The sequence below is a fragment of the Budorcas taxicolor genome, chromosome 19 (genome assembly GCF_023091745.1).
Source record: "Budorcas taxicolor isolate Tak-1 chromosome 19, Takin1.1, whole genome shotgun sequence".
NCBI classification, from domain to species: Eukaryota; Metazoa; Chordata; class Mammalia; order Artiodactyla; family Bovidae; genus Budorcas; species Budorcas taxicolor.
Window position 1 is genome coordinate 49,323,660 of NC_068928.1, and position 27,522 is coordinate 49,351,181.

Sequence of the window (27,522 nt, forward strand, 5' to 3'; positions counted from 1 at the left end):
AATACATAAATCACCTGTGAGCCCATCACCACACAGCTGCTCTGAACTTTTGTGTGCGGTCCTTTTGTCTTTCTTTAACCGTGGACGACTTTTAGCTGAGCTGCAAACACATTTTTTCCCTTAATTTTGGCTGCGCTGGGTCTTCACTGCTGCTCGCCGGCTTTCTCTGGCTGTGGCTACTGGGTGCTCCTCTCTAGCTGCAGTGCGCACGCGCGCACAATTGTGAAAGCTGACTTTTAACATTTTGGTATAAATCCTTTCATGACTTGTGGTCTTTGTGAAAACACTTCAGTCACCACAGTGGTCCATCACGTCACGGAATGACTCAGCAGCTGACACTGAAGTGAGGCTGTTCGCGTGGCTCCCGCGTCGCTTTCCTCTGCGGCCTGCTGCCTGTCAGCCTCCCGTGTGCTGAAACCCCCTGGTGGCGATTCCCTGGGCAGGGTGGCTCTGTGTGGGGACCGACGCACTGCTCAGTGTGGCAGCTCAGGAGTGAGCCCAATGGGCTGCCCACAGGCCTGAGCCAGGAGGTGGCAGAATTCATGGCCGGGTGATCACAGAAAAGGGGCATCAGTTCATCACAGACCTCAGAGGCTGGGTGCACAGGGCCCAGTCAGGGGATACACTTGGGCCAAGAAGCTGGCCAAAAGCGGCCAGGAGTCCCCTCTCTCCCCAAGGGTAACGGCCACGGGGCTCTGCCAGGGCATCGAGACTTCAGAGGCCAGCCATGCCGCCTTCCCCTCAGGGTGGATGAGCTGGGCGAGCGACAGTGGCTCTACTGGGAGCACTCAGCCCTGCCATGGTGCTGGCGCTGCCCTGTCCTGAGCTTGGGCTCAAGAGGCAGAACAGGCTGGGGCCAGCGCACAGCAGCCTCTGCACTGTAGGGAAACCAGCCTCTGCCCGGAGCAGGGGTCCTGGCAGCTTGCCCAGCTATCGCTGGGCTCTGCTCGCCAAACACGCCCTGGGTGACCTCCTGTCCAGACCCTCTGCTTTCTTGGTTTTCACCTTGAACTCTAGGAAGTGAAGGAGCTGCGATTGTTATCCCCGTCAGGACTGAGGTCCCCCAGCCCTGGACTGACCAGCAGGGCAGCCGCGGCCCCGCCAGCCAGCCCTGATCTGAGCCCTTCTCCAGAGGAGGGTGGGAGGCCTGGGTTCTCACAGGACAGAAGGACCCCGTGGGACCCTGCAGACCCTCGGAGCAGCGTGCCCGTCAACAGAGAGGGGCCAGTGAGAGCAACAACGGGGCTTGGGTCTACGCCTCAGGCACCTTCTTGCCCCGGAGCCGCCTCTTATGGTCACATTTGCCGAGCCCTGGCCACGAGCTGGGGGCAGCTGGATGTGTTGTTTTCCAGCTGAGGCCTCACCGGTCAGGCTGGGCTCAAGTGTGGGGGCCCCGGGCCGACCTCCATCTCCCGTTGCCTGAACCAAGGCTCTGTTCTGAGTGGACACGTTTCTTCACTCTGCAGGGTGTCCCTGAGGACCTGCTGTTCTTCTACGAGCACCTCAGGAAGGGCGGTGGGGTCGTCCGCGTGGACCAGAGCCTCCTCCTCTACCGCTACCACCCTGGCGCGGCCACACACTCCGTCCTCGAGTACGTGGGCCTGGGATCCAGGCGGGGCGGGGGGGATCCCAGTCAGGTCTCTGCCCCAAGGTGGGGACCTGGGAGCATGGCTGACACCAGGGCCCACGGCCTCCCAGGAGGGAGGTCGTCCCCAGTCTGTGGACCAGCGTTTTCCTCAGGATCAAGGCTAAATGTCTGCTCTCACTTTTATTATTTTATTTCAGTTGCTTTGGGTCTTTGTTGCTGCACAGGCTATCTCTAGTTGCAGCGAGCAGGGCCTACTCTCTAGTTGCTCCTCATCGTGGGGGCTTCTCTCATGGCAGAGCGCAGGCTCTGGGCGCTTGGACTTCAGTAGTTGCGGCTCAAGGTCTCTAGAGCATGAGCTCAGTAGCTGTGACACGGGGCTAAGTTGCCCCATGGCACGTGGGATCTTATTTCCTGGACCGAGGATCAAACCCGTGTCCCCTGCATGAGCAGGCAAATTGCTAACCCCTGGACCATGGCTCAGTGGGTAAAGAATCTGCCTGCAGTGCAGGAGACACAGGAGACGTGGGTTCGATTCCCTGGTCAGCAAGATCCCCTGAGGGGGCATGGCAACCCACAGCAGTATTCTTGCCTGAAAACTTCCGTGGGCAGAGGAGCCTGGCAGGCTACAGTCCAAAGGCTGGACACAGCTGAGCAACCAGGCGCACCCAGAATTCACATGTAGATTTGTCTGGGGGTCCTGCTCTCACTTGATTTGAGCTGAAAGGACTCAGAATGAGCCCAGCCCACCACTGGTGTGATTACAGGTGGGCTGGGGGCGTCCTCTTCCTTCTCTGCCCACCAAGGGGAAGGTGGCTGGGGCAGAGGTTGGGTCATCCTCTACATGGGCCATCGCAAAGGCTGGCCCCCTCCTTGTCATGGCTCACGGCCTCCCAGGTTCCAAAGCTGGAGATCGACTGCCAGGGGTAGGGCAGGGGAGGTGCCCGAAGTGCAGGCTGGGTTAAGTTGAGGGAGCCGTGTGTTTTCCTTTCTTTAGTTTGAACTCTGTGCATGTGCACATGCATGTTTGTCAGGTGTGTGTGAGTTTTGTTTCAAACAACCACAAGTGTGGAGACCCTTGGTGCTACTGTGATGCTGCTCACTTGGGAACAGAGAGGAGTGGAGCCCTGAAACAGGCCTGTGATCAGGGCATCTTCTGAGTGAAAACAGTGTGATGCAAAGGCATGCATTTGAGTTTCTGGACACAGAGGAGACTCTGTTCTTCCCCAGAGGGTATGAGACTTGTTGGAAGGCGTGGCTGCTCAGCTGCTGTCCAGAGAGGTCTCCTGTCCACTGTCACAGCGGGCGTGATGCTGATTGGAGAATGTGTCGTGGGGGGATCGCAGATTGCAGTATTTGTATTCATTTGGGAGATCCTTGAACTTTCACACGTGCGCTATTCCTTACTGAAGCTTAGCTTCTTTGTTTTCCAGCTTTAAGCAAAAGAGCTTGATTTCTCTTGTCTTTTGATAAATCTGAATTTTGATATAGTAGCTTTAGCGTCCAGTACTCTTGCCTGGAAAATCCATGGATGGAGGAGCCTGGTAGGCTGTAGTCTATGGGGTTGCTAAGGGTCGGACACGACTGAGCGACCTCACTTTCACTTTTTACTTTCATGCACTGGAAAAGGAAATGGTAATCCACTCCAGTGTTCTTGCCTAGAGAATCCCAGGGATGGGGAAGCCTGGTGGGCTGCCGTCTATGGGGTCGCACAGAGTCGGACACGACTGAAGCGACTTAGCAGCAGTATAGCAGCAGCAGCTTTAGTGAAGCATCACAGGGAGTTTATTGTCATGAACTTGACTCAAGTAAGTGCGATTTGCACACATGGGGTGAAGGTCTAGGGGGACATAAGAGTCCTAAATGTGTGTATCCCTAATCACAGAGTTTCAAAATACACAGGCAAAAACTGGTAGAAATAGAGGGAGAAGTAGACAAACCCATAGTTAGAGCTGAAAATGTTAATATTCCTGTCTCAGTAATTGATAGAAGTTGGGAAGTCTGTGAGGATCAGAAGATTTGAGCAACACTTAATTAACCAACATAAAAGTAGACATTTAAGGAACACTATAGAAAGAAAGTGAAGTTGCTCAGTCATGTCCGACTCTTTGTGACCCCATAGACTGTAGCCTGCCAGGCTCCTCTGTCCATGGGATTTTCCAGACAAAAATACTGCAGTGGGTTGCCATTTCCTTCTCCAGGGGATCTTCCTGACCCAGAGATCAAACCCGGGTCTCCTATATTGCAGGAAGATGCTTTACCATCTGAGCCAACAGGGAATCTACAAGGAACACTAAACTCCAGGATATACATACTTTTAAAGTACAAGATAGACATTACTTTGGGCCAATAAGCAAGTCTGAATACGTTTCAAATGATTGAAATACTGGGTGTTTTATAAATTAGAAACCATTAAGACATCTTGAATATCCAAAATATTTGGAAATTAAGCAACCAAGAGAAAAAATTACAAGGATACTAGGAGGAAATTTTAATGACAAAACAGTATGTAAAAGTTTGTGGGATTTAGCTAAAGCAGAGTTTATAGTAAGATTTTATGGCTTTAAAAGCTTATGTTATTAAAGAAAGAAGCAATTATCTAAGTCTCCACGTTTAAAAGTTACAAAACCAACAGCAAAGTAAACTCAAATAGAAGAAAAGGAATAAAGAAGGTACAATTGAAAATGGACTATCAATAGGAAAAAAATGAGCAAAACCAGGAATTGGTTTGAAATCAGTGCAATTGAAAAACCTCTAACAAGACTGATTTTTAACAGAACAGATTGCCAATATACTGAGAATTAAAGAGAGGACATCAGTACAGATCCAAGAGATACTTAAAGTATAAATAATAATTAAAATTAGATTAGTAATTTTAAATTTTTCATAAAAGCCAAGGCAGATGGCTTTCCTGATATATTCTATCAAAAATGTAAAGTGAAGTCGCTCAGTCATGTCTGACTCTTTGTGACCCCATGGACTGTAGCCTACCAGGCTTTGAGGAGCCTCTCAGTCCATGGAATTTTCCAGGCAAGAGTACTGGAGTGGGTTGCCATTTCCTTCTCCAGAATATTAATCTTACATGAATTCCTTCAGGAAATAGAAGAGGAGAAAGATCTATTGGGTGTTGGGAGGGAGGAACTTCACACTTACTCCCTAAGACTAGCATGACTCTGAAGTTTAAAATGCTACAAGAATATTACAGGAAAATAAAATTACAGACCAATATCCCTTAAGAGAATAGGTACAAAAAATCATTCACAAAATATTGCCAAGTCAAATTCAGAAATATATATGAAAGGATAGTACAGGAATACAATTCTGGTTTACCTCTCCAAAATCAATTAGTATGATTTGCTACAGTAAAAGAATAAAGGATAAAAATCACACAGCCCAATAGATGCAGAAAAAATAATTAACAAAATTCAATATCCCTTTATAGTTTTTAAAAAAATCTCAGAAAACTAGAAATGGAAACTTTCTCAGTCTGATAGTATCTACACAAACCCATAACTAACCTCATATTTAATAATTAAAGACTGAAAGCATTCCCTTCTAAGATCAGGAGGAAGCGATCTCCTGATTGTTCCTCCTCCTACTTCTATTCAACATAGTAAGGGAAGTCAGTGCAGAAAGATCAGGAGAAAAGATACAAGCATTAGAAGGTGGAAGGAAAACTAGCATCATTTGTATCAATAGATGGCATGATTGTGTCTCATAGGAAATCAAAACCAATAATATAGTGAGTTTTCCAGGATACAAATTCATAGACTTGCAATAAAACAATTGAAAAAAAATGCAGTTTAAGAAATGTACAATAACATCAATGATAAAATATTTTTAAGTGTAACAAAGTATAGCTCTTTCTGCTAAAATCCATTCCAAAAAATGCTGAGGGAAATTAAAACCTATACAATAGATCGATGGAGAGAGATACCACATTCATGGATTGGAAGATTCATTATTGTTTGTTTGTTTTTTTTACTTATTTTTGGCTGTGCTGGGTCTTGGTTGCTGCATGCAGGCTTTATCTAGCTGTGGCGGGTGGAGGCTGCTCTCTAGTCGCCGTGCACAGGCTTCTCATTGCAGTCGCTTCTCCGTGCAGAGCATGGGCTCTGGGACACGCAGGACTCAGTGGTTGAAGGGCGTGGACTCAGTGGCTGCAGTCTGCACTGTCGAGAGCTCAGGCCCAGTAGCAGCACACAGGCTTGGTTCCCCCGCGGCCTGTGGAATCTTCCCAGACCAAGGGTCGAACCTGTGTCCCTGCATCAGATTCTTAACCACTGAACCATGAGGGAAATCCCAAGACTCAGTATTGTTAACATCAGTTCTGCCCAAACTGATCTGTAGATTCAGTGCAATCTCTGTAAAAGTCCCAGCTGGCTTCTTTGTAGAAACTGATAATCTGATTTTAAAATTCACAAAAAAATCAGAGGACCCAGACTGGCCTAAATAATTTTGAAAAGAGCAAAATTTGAGGGTCCATTGTGCCTGATTTTAAGACTCACTCTGAAGCTACACCAATCAGGAAAATGTATTAGTAGCATAAATGCAGAAATACATATCAGTGAAGCAGAGCAGAGAGTCCAGAAATAGACTCACAACTGATTTTCAACAAAGTCTCCAAAGGCATTCAATGGAAAAAGAAAAATGTTTTGAACAAATGAATATGTATATGGAAAAAAACTCACCCCCTTATTGAAGAATTAATTCTAGATGGCTTAGATGTAAAAATAGAAGCAGTTAAACGATAAAGCTTCTAGAAGAAAACATCAGGGAATATCTTCACAACTTTGGGATAGGCAAACATTTATTAGAGAGGACACCAGACTCTTCAGCCGTTTAAAACTTGACAAATCGAACTTCAAAATTAAAAACTTTTTGCTCCTAAAAAAACGCCATTAAGAAAATGAGTAGACAAACCACAGACTGGGAGAAAATATTCATATTTTATGTATCTCACAGAGGACAAGTGTAGAAACTATATTAAGAACCTCTACCACTGAAAAATAAAAATAAGTAAAATTCTTGAATGGACATGACACTTCACAAATAATATATAAATGGGCAATTAGTCCATGAAAAAGGTTTCATCATTATTATCAGAGAAATGAAAACTAACCTCTTCACACCCACTGGAAGGGTTAAAAGTAATGTCTGCAATTCCAAATCATGGGGAGGATGTGGACCACCAGACACATATTTATTGTTCTTGGTAGTGTAAACATGGTGCATCCTCTCTCGAAAGTTGTTGGACCTTATTTTATTAATTAACACCTGCCCTGTGGCCCAGCAATTCCATGTCTAGGTGTTTATCCATGAGAAATGAATGAATTGCTCAACATTTCTCTATTAGCAGCCAAGAGCGGGAGCAGCCCAGATGCCAGTCAGCAGGTGATGGATAAGCACTGCTGTAACGGAGTACTGCTCAGCAGGAGAACAGACAACTGATAGCTGCCAGACCAGGATTAATATAAAATATATATGTATGTATGTATGTATGTATATGATTAGTAAGAAACTGGATACAAAAACACACACACTGTGGCTTCCACTTTTGCAACAGGCAGAACTAGTCCACAGTGACAAAAGCGAGACTGCTCTTCTCAGGGAAAGGAGGTGCCAGAAACTTTCTGGGGTGATGGAAGTGCCCCACATCTTGATAGGGGTGGGGGTTACCTGGATACCTATGTTTGTCATAACCGCCTGACTTGTATGTACACCAAAGCTCCTTGCTCTTATTCTATGTGAATTTCATTAACAATTATCCAACTGTCTGCCAAGTATATCTTCAGGAAAGTAACCACTTTCCCACCATCCATAAAATGGGAGTTGGAAACTCTGGGTGAATAAAATGCAAAGATAGTTTTTCTGGACACAAGTCTTCTGCAGAGCTGAGAAGTGCTTGGGCACCTAAGATGCTCTGCAGGGCTAAGAAATGCCTGGACCTCTAGGATCTCTTCCACTGTCTCCTGAAGGTTCATGTGTCCATGTGTTGAGCTGCTGTGAAGCAAGCTGATGTGGAGGCGGGTTTGTGGCGGCCCACCGCGCCTCGCCACGCTGTGCCCGTGTATCTGGGGGGCAGGTATCTGGCCAGATGGCTTGTGCCACACACATCCATATCCTGTTTCCATGCGGTAAGTCTTTTATGCCGGGGATCTTCTCTTTTTGCAGCGTGAGGCTTTGCCACCCACAGTGTAAAAGAGGTGATCTCATGTTAGTTTCTGTGTTGGATTAAAGTCTTTGAGCAGCAAAAACCTCACAGAGCAGTGAGCACTAATTACACCTTCAGGCTTGTCAATAACTGAATTCCTTCAAAGTCTTTCCCCAAAAGCCCTATGAGAGGCTCCTTGAATCTTGTCCTTTACATTTTAAATTGAGAATGATCAACATTTATATCATTTAACAGTTTCACTATGAAATACTTCCAACAGCCAGAAGGCATGGAGGAATCGTCTTTAAGATGAAGTTACCCATTTCCCCAAATCTCCTGCATCTCCCAGGTTCCATTTCCTGGTGTCCCAAGTGGGAAGTTTATTTGCCACAGGACCCATTCCTTTATACTTTGATCACGTGTGATGCCCTCTAAACAGTATACTTTGCCTCTTTAAAAATGTGATGTTGGTGGCACATTCTGCCTCATTCTTGCTGAAAGTGGCAGGTGGCAGGTGCTGGACACCAGGGCAGCCGAGTCTCCCTTGGGCTCCTGTGCCTGGTGTCCCCCACGTCTCCTGAGCACGTGGACATGAGCTGGGCATGTCCAAGGGTCCATGTGGGGCAAGGAGTGTGACCTTGTCATCCACGCTCCTGGGTTCAGTCACTCAGCCAATAGCTGGAGCGCTGCCGCTCCCCGCTGCCTCAACCTGGGCCCCAGACCAGGGGGACTTGTGGGGCGGGCTCCAGGTCGGGGAGGAAGGCCTGGGGCATCAGAGGCCCTGCGCTTCTCGCTCACACCCCTCACCCACTCCTCACCCCTGCAGGACCACCATCTGGGCCCACCGTGTCCGCTTCCTGGAAGAGCAGGCCCTGCCCCACTGGGCAACTTTCACCATCTGGAACGCGGGCCGGCAGGGCCGCCGGCTCTACCGCAGCCTGACGGCGGGCTCACAGCGCAAGGTGGGGGCCTGCCCCTGCACCACCCCCTACTCCGCCCCAGCCCCATCCCACCCCCCACCCTGCCCGTCAGGCAGCACTGCCCCTGATGCCCCTGAGGCTGTGTCCTGTGTCCTTCCCAGGTGGCTGCCTTCTGCGACGTGGACGAGAACAAGATCAGAAAGGGCTTCTACTGCTATGAGGACTCTCAGGTGCGGGCCCCCCACCCCCCGCCTGGGAGCCACTCACACCACACCTGGTCCACCTCTGGGTGCCATCCAGGCCTTTTGAGTAGACACTTCCCAGAACCTTTCTCCTGGGGAAAGGCCATCCGAGCCCAGATAGCTGCCAGGCTCCTGGAGTCTCTTGGACCCCAGAGGGCCCCTGTGCCTGCCCTCTGCTGCCCCCAGCCCCACTGAAGATGCTATTCACAGGCCTGGGTCTGTCCGCTGCCTGCCTTGGGAGTCCTGGGGCGGCTGTCGATGGCTGGGCCAGGGTGTTGGGGAGCAGGTCCAGTCCTGGGTCCGGCCGTGGCCCTGGTGCCCATCTGAGGGTGTCAAACTATGAACAGGGCAGACGTGGGGGAGCAGGGAGCAACATGGGGCAGCCCATGACCCTCCTCTCCTCTCAGGAAAGGCCCAAGCCCCGGATCCCGGTCCTGCACTTCCGAGCTGCACGGCCACCCTTTGTCATCTGCGTGAAGCTGGTGAGTATCAGCTCTCCTCCCACGTGTGGCTAGGACAGCCCCAGGGTCAGGTAGTATGGTGTGTCCACCAGGAGGGCGTGGGCTAGGATGGCAGGTGGCAACCACCGCTCTGGGGGTGGAGGGCAGGAGGGTGGCCTGCATGGGGGCGGGGACAGGAACAACAGGGCCACCTCCAGCCAGGCCCGGGGTGTCGGGGAGGCAGCGGTGCCCCATAAAGCAGGTTGCATTTCCCATGAGAGCTGCAGGGGACGAGGCTGCCCAGCTGCACCCGTGTGGCCCTGCGCACACGCCCACTGGATGACCAGCATCCTGGCGGTTTTCTCCATCACACCCTCGCCTTTTCTCCCTATTTGTGGCCTCATGGGACAGGTGCTTGTTTCTTGGCTCCAGACTGGACACTGGGGTCCCACAGGGAGGCTACGAGCTGGGTCCTTGAACTACCCTCTCCTCGTGGGGGTCTCATTCCCGGTGTGCGAGTTTCCATCACGAAGCCCGCTGGTGGGCTCTGGCAGTGGCAACCTTCTCTTGGCTTTGGAGCCCTCAGCCAGCTGGCCTGCCCGTCTCTTCTCCTTGGTTTCCTCCTTGGTCGACTGGTGTTCAGCACGTTTTCTCTGAACAAGACAAGTTGTGACTTGTCTTTTCACAGGTTCTTCCCAGAAAAACTTACTTTCAACACAGTACATTTATCAGCTTTTCTCATGATGAACACTTCTAGTGTCCCCCCATTTTGGAAATTCCTCCTTGTGGTCAGAAAGATAGTCACAGATGCAAGTGTAAAGTGTCCTTAACCCACCTGGACTGTGGGGCCAGTGCTGTGGGCTTGTGTAGGGTGGGGCTGCCCCAAAGTGTCCCCGGTGGGGGGGCCGGTGGGGGGTGAGTGAGCAGGGGCCCGTGCTGTGCCCTGGGGACGTGGGGTGGTGCACAGATGTGCACACAGGCGGCGGCTTCCAGCCTCTGAGGTGGGAACTTCAGTAACCAGGGTGCCAGGCCAGAGGCCTTCCTGGAGGCAGTGTTCATTCAACAGTTAGGCAACAGCAGCAGGCAAGCGAGAGGGACCCGCCTCTCACCCCCACCTCAAGCGCAGACGCTCGCTGAGCCTTGGGCTCAGGGAGCCCATGGGCCCACACACACTTTCACAGCAAAGGTGGCCCACTCCGCATGTACGCAGTGGACAAGCCCGTGGAGGGCACCGGAGAAAGGAGAGCCCTTCGCTGGTGACTGGTTTTAAGATCCCAGGCCGCCTCCTGTACCTCCTTCTGCACCGTAGCGTTACTCACAGCTTCTAAGTGCAGTTTACTGTGGTCCAGGGGTCCCCCAGAGGGGCCAGGGCAGCCCACGCTGATGGGGGATGTTGCTTCCCTGAGGCTGTGCTCCCGCGGGGCTCAAGCTGACATGGGGGGGCGTTGCAGTGTGTTGGTCAGGCGGGGGTCATGTGCGGGGCTGGAGCACAGGCTGGGCATCCCTATTCTTCCCATCACTCAAAGCACCACTGTGGTGAAGTCACTCAACTGTTGGGAGAGCGGGCGTGAGGACAGGCTGAGCCCAGGAGCCTGGTGCAGGGAGTGGCCTCAGAGCGCCAGCTGGTCCCGTGTGGCCAGGCCCAGCCCTGGGCTCCAGCCCCACAGAAGCTGCGAGGCCGTAGAGGTGAGGTTCCCACTGCTCAGTGGGTGACTTTGACCCATGGGTGAGCTGAACACGTGGACCAGGACATAACTTCAGGGGCACAACAGGCTTTGTCAGTCTGAACAAGGCCATGTGAACATTCAGGTCTGATTTCCGTGGGACGTGTATTCAGTTCTCTCAGACACAGACCTGTGGTGGAATCGCTGGTCTTGGGGCAACTTACGCTCCACCCGTCACGGAGAGGTCCCAGTGTCTCGCATCCTCTCCCACCTCGTGACGTGTGTTCATCACAGTTGTCATGGTGGGTGACATGGCTCTCACGGTGGTTGTGATTTGCGTCTGACAACAGTGGACTCAACAGCATCTTTTCATGGGCTCGTTAGACATTTCTTTGTCTCCTCTGGAGAACTGTCTGTTCAAGTCCTTTGCCCATTTTCTGATCAAGTTGTCTTTTAATCGAGTCCTGAGAGTTCTCTATAGTTCTAGATTCAAATTCCCGATCAGATGCTTCGGCAAAAGTTTTTTCCTACTCCATGAGCTGTCTTTTCACTCTCTTAATGGTGTCCTTTGGTGCGCAGAAGTGCTTAACTTTGACATAGTCCATTTTATCAATTTTTAAAGAATACTATTTATTTTTGGCTGGGTTGGGTCTTGCTTGTAGCCTGTGGGATCTCCTGTGGTACCTAGGCTCAACAGTTGGATCAGGCAGGCTTAGTTGCCCCACGACCTTAGTTCCCCAACTAGGAACTGAACTCAGATCCCCTGCCCTGGAAGGCAATTTCTCAACCACTAGACCACCAGGGATGGCCCCATTTTATGTATTTTAAATTTGACTGCTCCTTTCTGGTGTCACAGCTAAGAAAATAGCACCCAATCCAGGGTCATGAAGATTTACCCCTGTGCTTTCTTCTAAGAGTTTTATGGTTTCTGCCCCTTCATTTAGGTCTTGGACCTGTTCTGAGTTGATGTTTGTGTGTGGGCTCAGTAGGGACCAGTTTCATGCTTTTGCTGGTGGCTGTGCAGTGACAGTCCCGGGGCCAGGTGGCCAGATGGCTCCAGTCCCAACCTGTCACCCTGAGGTTTTCTTGTTCGACTCTTTGCCAGGTTCAACCTGTGTTATTTAACTAACGCTGTATAGAAACTACAAACTTAGCCCCAAACAGCACACATTTCTTATTGCTTCACGTTTCTGTGGGTCACAGGTGGGTGCCAGCTTCGGGTGGGAGCGGTGGCGCCTGCCAGGATGCCCGCTCACTGGGAGGCTCACGTGCAGCAGGTTTGCTTCCAGACTCTCGTGGTCACTGGCAGCCATCAGAGCTCAAGGATGTGGGCCAAGGGCCTCAGTGCTTTGCTGGCTGTTTGCCACCTGCCCCCACTCCCCCCGGGATGGCAGCTTATTCTGTGAAAGCCAACAAGGGGCTGGGTCTGTAGCAAGACGCCCATCCCAGCAATGCATGACATCATGGAGGTGACACGCTAGAAGCAGGGCTTCCATGGGGTGCGGGCGCTGAGTCAGGGTCACGGCTTTCTGGGGCCTGACCCAGGGACGGACTCACTGCTCCTGTGGCCCTCACCCACCTGGTCTTGGGTTTCCTGGTTTGAAAGCAGTTTCCTGAGAGGCCAAGAGAAGCGATGTACCAAGTTGCCAGGGACATTGGATGAATGATGATGGGGTTGCAAGGAGCAGTTGTAACGTGAAAACTTAAACTATACACAGATGATACCCAATTTTTCAAAGATGGGTTCTCTTAAGGGTCTACTTCTCAAGGACCCAAAATAGCCATGAAGCAGACACCCCCACCCACGCAAACCTTCCCTGGGGAGCGGACATTGGGTGGGGAGGGGGCACCGTTCCTGTCGCGCCACCTGCTCTGTGCCTTTGGAGGGTCCAGAGGCAGAAACGCAAACACGTGTGATTTTTTTTTTTTTTTGGCCACACCACGTGGTGTGCAGGGTCCTCCTCAGCCAGGGACCGAAGCCTTGCCCCCTGCACTCTGTGTGTGTTTTAAACCAACATCAGCATGCTGTACATACTTATTCTGTATTTTGCTTTTTCACCTGATGGTATATCGTGGAGTTAATTCCACATAAACCCACTGGCACCACCTAACCCTGTCGTGCTCACCTTCACCATGAAGGGAGCTTTCCAGCACATTGGGCCAAAGCATTGAGCCCCAACTCCCCCAACCTGCGATCAAGGCAGATTCTAGCCTTGTTTCTTCATCAGTTTCCTAAAAAGATTAAAAGCTTTAAAAAGAAAACTACCCAAGCAACACTATCTCACCCTAAATTTTCAGATATCCCATCAGTGTTGAAATCTGCCTTGTAGGCGTGTTTTATCTTTTCACGCTTGTGTGCTGGAATGCAGACCCGAGGTAACCTCCGTCTCCCTCTTGCGACCTGTTTGTTGACGAAACTGGCTTGTGGTGTAAAGTGTTTCTAGGGGCTCAGGTCCAGGGTTCCTTGTGTCGGCAGGAACACCTCCTTCACTGCTGGCTAGAGGAGCTTCTGAGGGAATCACATCCCTCGTCCTAAAAATATCTGCATCCTACTCAATTATACGGATGTTTCATACATTTATTATCCAGATATTATCTATTATTAGCTTACAGAAAATGTACAGAGTGTAGCATCTTGCAGAAAAACCCCAACGACCTTTTTGGCCAACCCAATACTTACTGATACAGCTTTAGGCCATTTTTATTCTTTGCTGTTAGAAATAACGCTGCTTATCTTTATATATGCATAATTTTGCTCAAGTGGCTACACGCTTGGGAGAAATGTTTGAAAGGTGCTGGTCAACGAGCATGCCCGCCATCAGCCATGAGACCAGCCATTCCATCCCTGGAGGCTGAGCCAGTTTACACCCCCACCCGGGACCCTTCTCCAGTGGGACCCGATGTCCCGTCTTTGCAAGCTGCTGCTGAGAAACAGTAAGGCCGTGGTTCCAACCGGCGATGTCACGTCGTGGGTAAGGAGGGCATCTCGTCACGTTGGTAATCATCTCTGTTCCCTTTGGTACATTATCCTTTGCATTGGCCCGTTTCTCTGTTGGTCTCTGCTTTTCTTTATATAGCAACAAAAACCAACCACTGTCTGTGAAGTGCTGCAGATTCTTCTGTGCCATTTGACTAAATTTGTATCTTTTGCCACTTGGAAGTTTTTTATTCAGGTATAGTCAAAATAATTTTTCCTTTTAAGGCTTTTAGATGTTTTATTCATTCTAAGACAATCATTCCTCGTTATGAAATTTTATAAAAACATTATCTTAGTCCTCAGACTCCGGCATTTTCCTTAAATCTTCGATACAACTGGAATTTATTGTGTTATGGAGACTGTTTCTTTCCATGAGGATCCTCAGTTGTCCCCACGTCGTTTGGTGAGACGCCCGTCTTTGCCTGTCAGCAAGTGCCTTCTTTGTGTGTTAGGTATGAATGTGTATTGCGAGCTACTTCTGGAGTCCTGGCCTTTTCCTACTCATCTGTCTGCTGCGCATCGTTACTGACCGTAGCTTTATAATGTTCACCACCGAGTGCGGCTAGTCTTCCTACATTATTCTTTTTAGAACTTTTCTCACATTTCTTCCACTTACTCTTCAAGGCCGTGCCAGGTCTTAGCTGCAGCATGTGGGATCTAGTTCCCTGACCAAGGATCGAACCCAGGACACCTACACCGGGAGTGTGGAGTCTTAGCCACTGAACCATCAGGGAAGTCCCTCTCACATTCTTCTTTGATCAACTTTATTGTGAACTTTTCACACCTTTAGGAGATGGCCAAAGTGTGGCCTGTCAGCTGCATCTGTAAATATAGTTTTACCGGAACAGAGGCAACAAAGGCGTAAATACGAACCACCTGCCCTTTAAGAAAACTGCGGCATGTGTTCCAGAACCTGCCGCACAGTTTAACAGATGAGAAGCCATTCCCCCAGCACTGCCTGGTTCTGTGGTTCGTACCTTCTCAGCTAGTCCTTCCAGTCGGAGGGTGTGGTCCTGGCTTGTGTGGTGGAGTCGGCTGTGTTCTCTGGGGTCCGGCCTCCACACCACAATAGAGGCCAGCTGTTCTCTTCCCGTTGGTGGTGTGGGATCCAGCCACGGGCGTCACAGCAGAGCTTCGCGTGGAGGGTCCTGACTGCTGTCCTCGGCTTGTGGGGCGGCCGCATCTTCTGCTTTGCTAGATGACGCCTAGGGAGTGGCCAGGCCAGGGGACACACCTGGAGGCAGGGGCGGTTCCGAGGCCCCGCAGCTAGATGGTGGGGTTCGTTTCTGTCTAATCACTGGCAAGGCTGAGACCTTTCCCACATCAGGTGTGTGGATTTCCTCCCCTGACATTTCTGACCAGCTTCTCTACGGGATTGTGTTTCATGACCTGTAGAAGTCCCCTGTACCCTCTGGGTTCGCGTCCTTGTTGGTTTTATGTCTGACCTTTCTGTTGTCTTAAGGAGGTTTGTCTACTCATGGAAGCATCTAACTTGAACAGTTTTGTGAAGTCAGTCCCCTCCCCAGGTCAGGGACGGGCCTGCCTGCCCGGTGGCCCCTTTATCAACCCAGGTCTGTGACCGGGCTGGCCCTGAACCCACACGTGTTTCCTTTGAAAATTGGAGATAATGGGAGGAGAAAAGCGGGGCTGAGACCAGGCAGCCTGTAGAGAACAGAATGTGGAAATTCCAGTTGTTTTCCAGGTAGAACGGTTTCCATTCAAATACTTCTAGCAAAACTTAGGTAATAGCAGTAAGTTGCAGAAACGGCCAAGGACAAGGGGGAGCCTCCATGTGGGGTCCCAGGAAAGGTGACACCCAACGGGAGGAACATGGTGGTCAGGTCACCCCTCCCACGTCCTGCTAGAGATGCCCCGCTCTGCTGGTTATGGAGGCAGGAGGGAACTTGGCAGGTGGCGCTGGGATGAAGGACAGGAGCCTGCAGGCATTTCCCCAAACCCGCTGTGGCCCACACGGGAGGTCTGGGGATTCACGGGGTGGCCACCAGGCAGGCTTGGCCGAAGGGTTTTGGACCACCGAGTCCTGCGCCAGCAAGGTCCCAGGGCAGACGTGGGCGGAGCCTGCCTCCTGCAGGGCCACAGCTTGTCACAGCCATGGGGACAGGCCTGGGGTAGGAAGGGCTCTGCCTGCAGCTGGTTGTGGAGTCACAGGCTCTGTCCCCCCGGGCCGCCTCCCACCTGTGGCCCCTGAGGAGGGCGTAGGGGGTGGGGCAGGGGGACATCAGAGAGACCCCGGGATCAAGTCAGGACTAGGAAAGCTGGCTCTGCCCTGGACCCAGGCATGAGTGAATGGGACTGCCCACGTGAGCCTCACCTGAGTCCCTGGGGTGGGTCAGCCACTACCTGCAGTGGGAGGGCCAAGGGCAGGGTGGATGGAGGCCCCTCAGAGGACCCCCTGCCCCCCATCTCCCTGGTGACCAGTGAGATACAGTGGCCAGCGGATTCTCTTCGGGTCCCTCCCTCCTCTCAGCTGTGGAACAGGAGTTCATAGGGAGTAAGTACCTTGGGGTCCCCAGCACAGGCTGGATAGAGCTGACCTGTCGCTCCTCCCACAGGACCTCACGGGGGGCGTGTTTGAGGACAACCTGAGGTCACTGAACCTGCAGGAGGGCCGGGACTTCTTTCACTTCAGTTGACGGACCCATGGCAGCTGCTCCCAGGTACGTGCGAGGCCCCCAGCAGCTGCAGCCCAGGGCTGAGGGCCCCACATGCATGTGGGGGGTGGTGCCCAGATGCCCCACAAACCCCACTCACCAAGAGGGTGCTCAGTGTTTTTACCAGGCATGTTTTACATCTGGTCTGCACCCCACCATGTATTTCTGACATGTGTCCACATGTGTGTACACACAGACCAAGACCCGGAGCAGCTCCTCTGCTTGGGGCAGGGGCTTGGCTGCCCACCACGGCCTCCTCAGCATCCCTCCCATCAGTGGCACCAGCAGCTTGTACCTGTCACTCCCAGCTCCCCATGGCCACGAACCCCAATGCCCGCCTCGTTCCCAGCTCTGGCCTCTGTGGGGTCTGTGTGGGGTCAGACTGCGTTAGAGACTTAGGGCTGGATGAGGCCCCCCGGGGGACAGAGGCTGTGCACTGGTGCTCATCCAGTGGGGAGTCACCCCCTCTCTGGGTGTGGCGGAGACCTGGGTTGGGGAGGGAGAGGCCCGCAGGGGCTGCGGGTGTGAGTGGGCAGGGGAGCACCTCTTTCTCTGGTTGGTCCTGTGTTGGAGGTGTGACCAGAGCTGGGGAAGTGGCAGTTCTGACCACATCCTGGCCACTGGGCGTCCGCAGCTACAGCGGTCCTGAGTTGAGAATGGCCTGGCAGTGCCCATTTCTCCATTTGGTCTCTTGGTCTCAGGAGCCCAGTGGCTCTTCCCTGAAGGTGATGCTGGTGCCACTGGGCTTGTCTCCTTGATCCAAGACAAATCATCAACGTGTTGAGTTAGACTATTTAGCAACAACCAGTTTTGATGACATCATCATCGATGCCGGAGTGAGTGATGACTCCCAGGGATGGAGCCCTGCCCTAGTAGTTCACATGAACGAGGCAATAACTCCTGGCGCCAAGGAGGGTCAAGAGGGCTTGAACAATCAGGAGTGGCCGCGTTGTAAAGCCACATCTGAGTCGGAATTCCCAGCCTCGGTGATTAAAGCACTGCGGTCTCTGTGTGCAGAGGGTCTTGGAAGACCCTTCACAAAATACAAAGGTGTCAGTCAGAGGCAGGAGAACTGGTGTTCTGGCCACAGGGCTCTAAAACCCAAAATTGTGTGTATTCATACTGCTGCTGCTGTTGTCAAAATTCTACGCACTTTTGAAAATCCACACAGAAGCTGTTATTCTGTTATGTGGTCACTGTTTCCAGGAATCTGCCTGAAGACGTTTTTGTCATCAAAACTGGGAGGGGCTCCCACCGGCATCGAGGTTGTTGCTAAATATTCTGCGACACACAGGACAGTTCCCACAGCAGTTACTCGACCTCAGATGGCAACAGTGGAGACTGGAAACCAGCTGTGCACCAGGGAGGTCTGCTGAGCCCACAGGGTCCTGTTTGTTCTGAGCAGGTGTGGGCCGGCCGGGGCGGGCTGAGTCCACACGGCCCCCACGTGTCCCACAAGAGGCAGTCTGTCCTGTGGCCCAGGTGCAGGGGCGCCGTCCTGGCCCAACGGCTGTGCCTCACATGTTCTCACCTGTCCATCCACATCTCTGCTGTGTCCAGACCTCACCCCGGGAGGCAGCAGGCGGGAGGGCCCGAACCCCCCAGCCACACAAGTGCCCAGGTGAGGAACCTTTACGCACACTGGCCTCTGGACAGGCCCGCATGAGCGCCAGCCCGCGTGGAGAGAAGCCGCCTGTCTTTGCTTCACAAACCCCGAGTGTGGACCCCACTCTGGACAAATGGAAAAAAGGTACAGACCATGTGGTTCTTCCACTTCCTGGAGGTCACACATTGGCACAGCTGTGAAGCTGCCAACCACACCCTGTTTCAGTGCGGGGTCTGGGCTACCATCACAAGTCCCCTGTGCGGATGAAACTGGTCCCCGCAGCATTCAAAACAGTGTCAGCTCCGACTGAACAAAACCACACCAAGGCAGGTAACTCGCCATGGCCGTGTGCATTGGATGCTAGAACAGGGTGATGGGGGAAGACGCTACCACACGACCCCTCAACAGCCCCCGCAAAAGGACCCGGAGCAGGTACCCACTCCCACCCTGAGGCGTGGCGCCTTCTCTGCCTTGTGATCTGACGTTAAATGTGAGTCTCCTAGAGCCTGTCAGCGGGTAAGACCAAGCCCAGCAAGGCCATGGGGGGCTGCAGCCGGTCTCTCCAGGCCTGTGCTCCCGGGCACCCCTCCCAGTGGGTCTCAGCATGGGGGTGGGTGGGGAGGGACCCTACACGCCTTTCTGGTTCCAGCTCCCCAACCAGACATCCCCACCGGCACCAATGGCAGACACAGGCAGGCAGCTGCTCGGCAGGGAATTTTATTAAACGTGGGTTGGGGATGAGGATAAAAGTACCAATGGCCAGGGCACTCGGGTGCAGGACGCACTTGAGGAGACGCCACCTCCAGGCAACAGATGCTGGGTCCCTGCACACCAGCCAGGCCGCCATCTGTCTGTGTCTTCCCCGTCAACCCGTGCCCAGGCTCCTCCCAGCCAGGCAGGCGCAAGCTCAGCTTCTGGGACTGGCCTCAGCGGATGGCAGGCTGCGGGGACACGGGGCAGGGCCAGCCGGTCAGTGCCGTCTCCCCAGCCGTCCCTGCGCCCCATTTCCTGCAGGAAACTGCGTCTGTGCGGCTTCCCCGAATGTGCCGGGAGCCCTCTAGCCGACACCACCTCTGGGCAGCGAGCGGGTGCGGAGGGTGACTGTCCTGTCCCTACAGCTTCACCCATCTTTGTGACATTTTCCTAATAATGTCAAAAGCACGTTTCCTTAGGAAGCTGTTGGTGTGCGTGGCCATCACACAAGGAAACAGAATAACACTCAGCTGGCCGTCCTGTCACCAGCAGCAGCACCTGGGGACCGACCAGCGCTGGCCCTGCCCCACATCTGAGGGGGGTCCTGCAGGGCCCCCAGAGAAGGCAAGGGCCGTACACTTGAACAGCAGGCGGGGGTGGGGGAGACTTCACCTCAGGAATAACTCTGCCCCAAAGAGAAGAAATGGAGAGTTAAGAGCACAGTGAACTGAAGGACAATGAAGGGAGAGGTGGCTGAATGGAAGGCGCGCCGCGACCACCTGGGCCCTGGGAAGCGAGGGCAGCAGCCTGAGCCCCCTGCGCGGCACCGCAGTTCTGACCGCAGTACATCAGGAAGGAACGCCGCTGACGAGCGGTCCCTACAGAACAGCAGGAAAACTGCAGGAAGTTAACAGAAGGGGAAGCGAGACGGTGAAAATGCCATTAACCACCGCAAACGATGCCAAGAAAGGAAAGAAAGAGGACTGAAAAGAAACCGGCAAACCAACCCGATCAAGCCAAAATCACACATTAAATGCAAGTGGAGAAAACACTCAAGTTACCAAAAATGGTTAACTGGATTAAAAAGAGGTAAGACCTGTCTACTGTTTATAAGAAACTCAAATATAAGAACATACAGAAATTGGAAGTGAAATAATGAAAAGAGAGGCACTACATAAACACTCAGCATCACACCATGGAGACGTCGAGGCACGAAGCATCGTCACAGGTAAACGAGAAGGTTGCCACCACTGTGGCTCTCTCGACATCACACCAAGGAGACGTCGAGGCACGAAGCATCGTCACAGGTAAACGAGAATGTTGCCACCAATGTCGATCCGCCAGGAAGACGCCACAGACTTTAAAACATACAGGCTCCTGTAGTGAGTGAAAGCAGCTCAGTCGTGCCTGACTCTTTGCAACCCTGTTGACTGTGTAGCCCGCCAGGCTTCTCTGTCCATGGGATTCTCCAGGCAAGAATACTGGAGTTACAGGGAGACTATCCCTTCTCCAGGGGGTCTTAACCCAGGAATCGAACCAAGGTCTCCTGCATTGCACGTGGATTCTTTACCAGCTGAGCTACAGGGAACACAGCTTCAAATGCATCACAGAAGTTAAGAAAACTAAAAAGAGAAATTGAGACTTTTCTCAATAATCAACAAAATGGCAGCAAAGTACAGTCAGGCAGATTTGGGGAGCCCTGTGCAGTGCATTTAAGGAAAACATACACAGACTGAAAATCAGTCCCCTTTCTCAGCCCCACCCCAAAGCTGGGAAAGGGAAAGATCTAGAAGACAAATGGTGACTGACAAATAGCTGGTGACTGACAAATAGCTGGTGGCTGAGCGTGGCAGGCACAAGAATGAGAAAGCCTGGCGCCCTCTCCAAGGAGCTCACACTTCCACGTGGTTTCCCTGAGGACAAGAACCAGGACCAGAAGCAACTCTGCTCCGGACCTCCTGCTGTGGCAAATTCCTTGCACTCCGGTTACCTCACCCGTGTTCCCCTAAAAGGCTGGCCTTCAACAAAAACATACAAAATACAAAAAGGCAAGTAAAAGCACTCTGAAGAGACAGTGCAAATGTGAGAACCAGACTCAGAAATGGCAGAGATACTGCAACTATCAGACCAGGAGCTTGAAACAACTGGGATTTCTACACCAAGGACTCTGGTGGGCACAGTGGAAGCCATGCAGGGACGGACAGTGACGTGAGCAGAGATGGAAGGGCCAGAAGCCACCAGCACTGCAAGCGAAACAGATGCCTCCAATGGGCTCCTCCTAAGGCCAGATGGGACACAATCAGTGAACCTGAAGACAGGTCAACAGAAAGGCAAAGAGAAACAAAAATGGGGGAAAAAAATCCAAGAATTGTGGGACAATTATAAAAAGACATGCAACATCTCAGCTCCAAAAGCTGTAGAACACTAAGGTGTCCATGGATGGACACACCGTGTTCACGGTCAAGAAACTCAGAGCAGAGACATCACTTCTCACCTAATGGACCTTCAGGCTGCAGGCAACCTTGGCCAAACTCCCAAGTCTATCCTACAGGTGTGGTGGGAACCCAAGGGCTGGGAAGAGAAGACGACCATGAAGCAAAGAGAACCGTGAGACTGAGAGAACTGGGCACCAGGACCCACTGTGAGACCCAGAGCCCTCCCTGCATCTTGAGGACTGCAGCTGTGGCTGCAGGCCGGCTGGCTCATGGAGGGACAGACAATCTGAGAACAGAGCCACGCGTGTGGCCTGTTGCCACCACGCGGCCAGGAAGAGGTGATCAGGCAGATCCTACGTCCAAATGTAGAAAGTAATACATTAAAGCTCTTAGGAAAAAGACTGCCAGCCCTGCAGGAGGTCGAGATACCCAAACAGGACCATGTTAAGTCTAAGGATGAGAAGGTCATCCTTAGAGAAGGAGATACTTGCAGAACACACGTCTAGAAAAAGGACCCCGAAGACAAAAGTATATTTGAAAGACGGGCAACCTGGAGAGAACACAAAAGGTCTGACACGCAAGGAAAGACAATGTCCAAACACCTCAGATCTCAGAAAAAGTGGTCATGTTCCTGTCACCAGGGAAACCAGGGAACGCCCATCGCGGACGCCACACAGCCCTGAGCGCGAGCGGGGAGCGCCAGTCAGGCTGGCGTCTGCTTCAGCACTGCCCGCCTGAGCCCTCTGCCCAGCGAGTCCACCGCAAACGGGAACCGGTGCCCCAGCAGCCTGGGGCGCATGCCTGGGGTAGCCAGGGCAAACCCTGGGGTGCGTGGAGACCCAGAGCTTCAACACCACACTCTCCTGCACATACATCCTTCCTCAACAGCCTCTCCAGAGCAGGGCTCATGCCCAAGGTCAGAGGGACAAGCTGGTGGGGACAGAAGGAAGGCACGCTCCTCCCCAGGACCCCAGCCCGAGCTGCTGTGACCCACCTCAGCTCCTGTAGGACCCACAGACTGAAAAGAAATAGAGCCCTGATCCTCTGCCAGGAACACACAGAACAGTCTCAAGTCTCCCAATGACACACAAGCTGCAAGAGCAGCCTGGAGCCCTCAATGTCAGAAAACCGCAGCGACAAGGCACACGCGCCATGGCGGACAGCAGCCAGCCCTGGGGGGACAAAGGCCCAGAGTTGGATGGGTGTCCTGGGGGCAATGGACACAGCAGAAGGCTGCTGCGCTGCTCCGAGGGTGAGAGACTGGGGTGCTCAGCGGGCCAGGCCTGGGTGCTGATGCTCCACAGGACACATGTGAGACACGCCTGGCAGAAGAGCGTGGGGGGCGGGGGAGCAGTGGCAGGAACACCGCCCATCACTCAGGACGGTCCCAGGGCTCAGGGCAGAGGCTAGGATGGGCACGGAGTGGGCTCATCTGGTGGGATGGGGGGTAGGTGGGAGAGGAGAGTGTGGGCCTCAGCTCTGCCCCCATCCCACAGTCCTGCTGTGCAGCCTCCTGGGGTCTTGAAAGGGATCGACATGGAATGTGCGGCAGGCAGCTCAGCCTGGAATGTTCAGAGGTCTCATAAGGAAGGGACCCCGGGTCCCCCAGGTGGCCTGAGGGGCAAGTGATACCTTGGGCACCAGCTGCGGTCTAGGCACACCCAGGAGGTCACACAGGTGGTTCCGCTGGGCTCTTACGACCGGGAGCTCGGCGTCCCTGGGGAGAAGGCAGGGAGCAGTGTCAGCCATGTAGACAGTCCATGCAGGTAAATCTGCCAAGATCTTCCTGTTGGGTGTGCAGAAACCCCAACGCCTGAGATGAGGTAGAAATCAGGGAAAAGGATGCCTCACCCGCACTCACAAGGCCTTGCTCCTGAATGCTTTCTCAGGGAACCCCAGAGGATGAGCCCCCCCAAACAGGGAGCCCCGCGAGGGGCCCTCGGCCCCCAAAGAGCCCCACCCAGGGGCCAGAGCCAGGAAGCACCAAGACAGCAGGGAGATAGGGGCTAGGGCACAGATGGGTTTTATTTGACTTTGAAAGCTGTTTACTTACAACTTTCATTGAAAATAAAAATTGTATTTAGCAACACCATAAAGAAAACTGGGCATGTTTTTCTTTTGTAGTAAGAAAAATAAGTTATCCATAAATCCTCTGGAATTTTTTAGCAAAGGAATCAAGTTATGGGAAAGCACCCCCTCTGCCCTGAACTGTGAGAGGAGGAAGGTGGCAGGTGTGGGAGCTCAAGGGGACCCTGGGGCCCACCGGGCGCTGGTGGCTTCATGTCACCCTCCCTTCACTGTCCTTCTCAAGCATGGAGGACACACCTCTGTGCTGTTATCACTGACAACATCACAGACAAACGTGTCCTGTCCAGCGGCTCGCAGAGCAGACGCATCCCGTCTCCTGGGGCCATGCTTTCTGCTCTGGAATTTTCATCGCGGGGCCTGCAGCATGTTCACCAGAACGCTCTCCTCCTGGAAGCAAGTGTCTCCCGAGGAAACCTCAACGAGGCCCTAAAGCCAGAGGCCCTGCCCTGTCCTTCAGGGGAGCTGGGCCGCTAGGCTGGGGGGAGCCGCATCGACGCTCAGCCTCCGTGTGCCGGGCTCGGCCCTGCAGGAACGTCACTTTTTTGAGGGAGGGCCACGTGAGGACATGATGCATGTCTCTCCCTCGTAAGCAGGGTGACCTGACCTGGACGGAACTCAGTCCTGGGGGCCCCCACTGCTGCTGCCTGAGCAACCTCTGAACTTTGGTTCTGTGCCCAAAATGGGGATGAGGAGAGTGGTCACCTTGAAGGATCACGTGCAAGTGCCGAGGGTGCGCACATACGTGTGAGCGGTGCCTGGAGCGGGACAAGCGTCACCGCCTGTCATCCTTCAGTGCTGCCCGCTGGACCCGTGCTCAGGGGCCACCCCGGCTCTGCTTCTCCATCAGCACCTCCTTGCCCCACTCAACACCCCTCTTTCAAACCTGTCATCCAAACCCATCAAGAGTCAAGGAGCCAACAGAGATGGCAGGAACTGTGCTTAAAACACACCTGGAGCCCTGACTTGGAACAAGGGGTGACCCTGGTGCAGGAGGGAAGTGAGTCTCTGGGATGGGAGGGAGATATTCTTCCTGGTTCCCTCACTCTGTTTGATTTCTGAACACATCCACGTGTGGCCTTTTCCAAGAAAAGTGAGCAAAGGCCAGCGGATGGCCCTCCTCTGAAGTAAGTCAGGGCCTGGGGGCTCCTTCTCTCCTCGGGGCCATGGCTGACACACGCGGTGCATCCCCACGGGGCGAGACACTGCCCGCCACACCACGCCTCCCTGCACTTCTGACGCCATAGTTCAGGGGGCAGGAGCTGCCGTTCTCAAGTGATTTCAACCCCAATAAACTGCAGAAAGGGCTCCCAGAGCCATGACACCATCAATGGAAAAACGGCCACAGAAAAACAAGAAGTTAGCCTCTAACCAATCAGTGCTCAGAACAACCCAACTTTTCACTTTAAAAAATGGTATTTGGGAAAAAATAACTTCACTTCGAAGATCTTCCAACCCAAACACCCCAGGAGGCATCCTCTCCTCCCTCATCCTCTTGGGTGGGAGGAAGTGAGCCTGTGCGACAGAAACACAGACACGTGGGTGAGGAGGGGTCGGCCAGACACCACTGCCACCTCGTAACCCAGAGCTGAGCTGAGGGCTGGAGCCCTGGAGCCCCTTTCTCCTCTAACCTCCGGAGAGTTTTGGGAGAGACCATGACACGCTCCTGGGGTCCCACTCGCTGAGGTGCTGCACCCGCTGCGCTCCCAGGAGAAGGCCGGGTCACACTCACCAGGCCGTGCTGCTGAGCACAGCCATGACCTCGTCCAGGACCGCGGCGGGCACCACGTCGTAGGTCAGCACCATCTCATACACCTGGCTGGCCGTGTGCTTCCGGATCTGGCGGGACCGAGAGCAGAGCTGACGGGACCCTGCCTGGGAGCAGGGACGGGGGCCAGGCAGCTCCTGAGGGCCCAGAGTCCCGGGAAACCAGGAAAGGCTGGCTGGGCAGACAGCTAAGAGGAGCTGACCTCAGACCCCAGTCAGGATCCGTGGCCACAACAACCATGGCCCCCCGTCCCCCCCGGCGGCCCTTATCAGGAGGCGGCCACACAGCTTCCGATATGTCCTCGCTGAAATGCTGCATTAAATCCTGCCCCTGATCACAGCAGTCCTCTCACCTGTTTTCTTGTCTAGCTGTGCCTGGTGGGGACTTATTTCAGAGAACAGGTGCCCTCAGAACCCCCAGGCCCACCCCCGGGGTCCTGGCCAGCAGCTCAGGGCCTGGAACCTGCATTTCTGATCACAGGGAAAGGGGCATCCAGTGGCCCCACTAGGAAGATGTCACATTGGGGTGTATCTTCTGCCAAAGGAAGAGAAGACTGCCTAGCAACCTGACTCTGAGGTTGGGGCTGTGGGGTAGGTGCTGCCCCAGGTGGGGGTAAAGCCACTCAGCTTGGGCCTTCCAGGAGCCCCTGAACCAGAGCCCGCGGGACACTGATAGGCTGAACGCCCATTCTCGGTGGGGCACCCAGGTCCAACTGTGGCCAGGATCCCAGGGGGAAGGGGTCCCGCCGAGTGTGGGCGTTTCCCTGGCAACCAGGCCCATTGCCTGGGGCTCCAGGTGAACGTCAGGACCCGCCCCCAGGGGCAGGGGCCAAGCTCAACCATCACACGGCAGCTGCTGCACCCACCAGGCACAGGACGCCCCGCCCACCGTTGACGAGGCCTGCCCTCCATTGAGGGCTGCTCGCGCCAACACCGGCACTGATGTGGGGGCCGGGACCCGGGGCTCAGACACTCACCACGGGGAAGGGGTGGCAGAGCAGGAGGAAGAGCTGCAGGAGGGCCTTCTTCCTCACGTCTCCGGGGAACTGCACCAGCCCACAGAACCTGCGGGGACCCCACACTCCAGTGAGTGACCCAGGACGCCCCACACCTTCACTTCCCGGGGGCGGGAGGGGACCCCCATACCTCAGGGCCGTCTCCCACAGGGAGGCAGCCCAAGTTCAACATCCACTTGCCCTCTGTCGGTGGGGGCATCCATACCTCCACTGTCAGGGGGTCGAGTCTTGTTCTATGACAAGGCTCCCTGACCCAGTGCCCACTGACCTGTCTAGGAGGCTGGCCCAAGGGTGGGCAGGGTGTGGCAGGGCCCCCCTGCTCCGCCAGGAACACGGGAGGATCAGAACTAACATCCCCAACCCTGTGCTCTCAGGTGCTGGGCCGGCCTCTCCCCTTCCCGCCCTAATAAGTTCTTTGGAACTCACACCGCGATGCTGGACCGCAGTTTCTGAACGTCTTTGGATTTCTTGATCTCTTCCTTACAAAGCGCAAGCAGCTTCACACAGAAGGGGTGACTGAAAGGAAAGCACAGGACCTGGGGTGGGCTTCCGGGGAGCATCTGCCAATGGCGGCCCCCAAAGACAACTCACCTGGGGATGCACACCAGGGCACACAGCAGGGGACAGAGCCCCACTGTCCTGGGCACTTGACAAACTGCCTCCCCACAGCACCTCCCTGCCCCACAGCCCCGCAGCAGGAGGGCAGGCCAAGTCCTGGTGGGGCCTCGAAGTAACAGCAACACCCAGAACCCCCGGCCCACTGCACGCCCAGCCAACGTGTGCCATGGCAGCACCAGGCTCAACCCAGGATCGAGGAGGACGACCGCACCGTGACTGGGTCCCGGGACTCCTGCGTCCAGGTTCTTGGAGGGTCAAGGAGGGACCAGAGGCGCCCCCCACCCAGTTCTGCTTGACCAAGGAGAACGTGAGGCCATGACAACCACGACCAGCGTGGGTCCCCATGAGAGGAACACGCTCCTCTCTGGCAGAGCCGCGACCCCAGGCCAGTTCTCGACGCTGAGGTCCCTCCTGTTCTCAGCCTACGTGGCTGCACCCCAGCTCACCTTCTTCCTGGTGTATCTGCTTCCCCTCTGCTCCCCTCTCCCTAACAGTGGGGCACCCCCAAGGCTCTGCCAAGGCCCTGCTCATCTACATGCCTACCCCGGCCACTTGTCTACACCTGCCCCCTCCGTGCCCTCATGAGATCACATACCACCCGTTTAGTGAGGACTTTCTACTGGGTTCCAGCCTTGATGATCCATCTCC

The 27,522-nt window shown here is 53.7% G+C and overlaps 2 protein-coding genes across 3 annotated transcripts in view; one reads left to right on the plus strand and one right to left on the minus strand.

The window, feature by feature from the left end:
* Positions 1–18,085, plus strand: part of B3GNTL1 (UDP-GlcNAc:betaGal beta-1,3-N-acetylglucosaminyltransferase like 1) — a 106,381-nt gene extending 88,296 nt beyond the window's left edge. The window contains exons 8-13 of the mRNA XM_052658514.1: positions 1,467–1,591; positions 8,566–8,701; positions 8,821–8,889; positions 9,309–9,383; positions 16,556–16,660; positions 17,861–18,085. Of these exons, the coding sequence (XP_052514474.1) occupies positions 1,467–1,591; positions 8,566–8,701; positions 8,821–8,889; positions 9,309–9,383; positions 16,556–16,636 (486 nt within the window). The 3' untranslated portion in view covers positions 16,637–16,660; positions 17,861–18,085. The remainder of the gene's footprint in view (positions 1–1,466; positions 1,592–8,565; positions 8,702–8,820; positions 8,890–9,308; positions 9,384–16,555; positions 16,661–17,860) is intronic.
* An 876-nt stretch (positions 18,086–18,961) lies between these two features.
* TBCD (tubulin folding cofactor D) overlaps positions 18,962–27,522 on the minus strand; it is a 144,153-nt gene continuing 135,592 nt past the window's right edge. Inside the window, exons 35-39 of one of the 2 annotated variants that reach the window (XM_052657027.1) lie at positions 26,683–26,772; positions 26,218–26,305; positions 25,206–25,312; positions 23,021–23,105; positions 18,962–19,201 (exon numbers count right to left, since the gene is read on the minus strand). In XM_052657027.1, coding sequence (XP_052512987.1) covers positions 19,187–19,201; positions 23,021–23,105; positions 25,206–25,312; positions 26,218–26,305; positions 26,683–26,772 — 385 coding nt within the window. In that variant the 3' untranslated portion in view covers positions 18,962–19,186. Of the gene's footprint in view, positions 19,202–22,930; positions 23,106–25,205; positions 25,313–26,217; positions 26,306–26,682; positions 26,773–27,522 lie in introns of those variants that run through there. The other variant, XM_052657026.1, reaches the window with a different exon arrangement.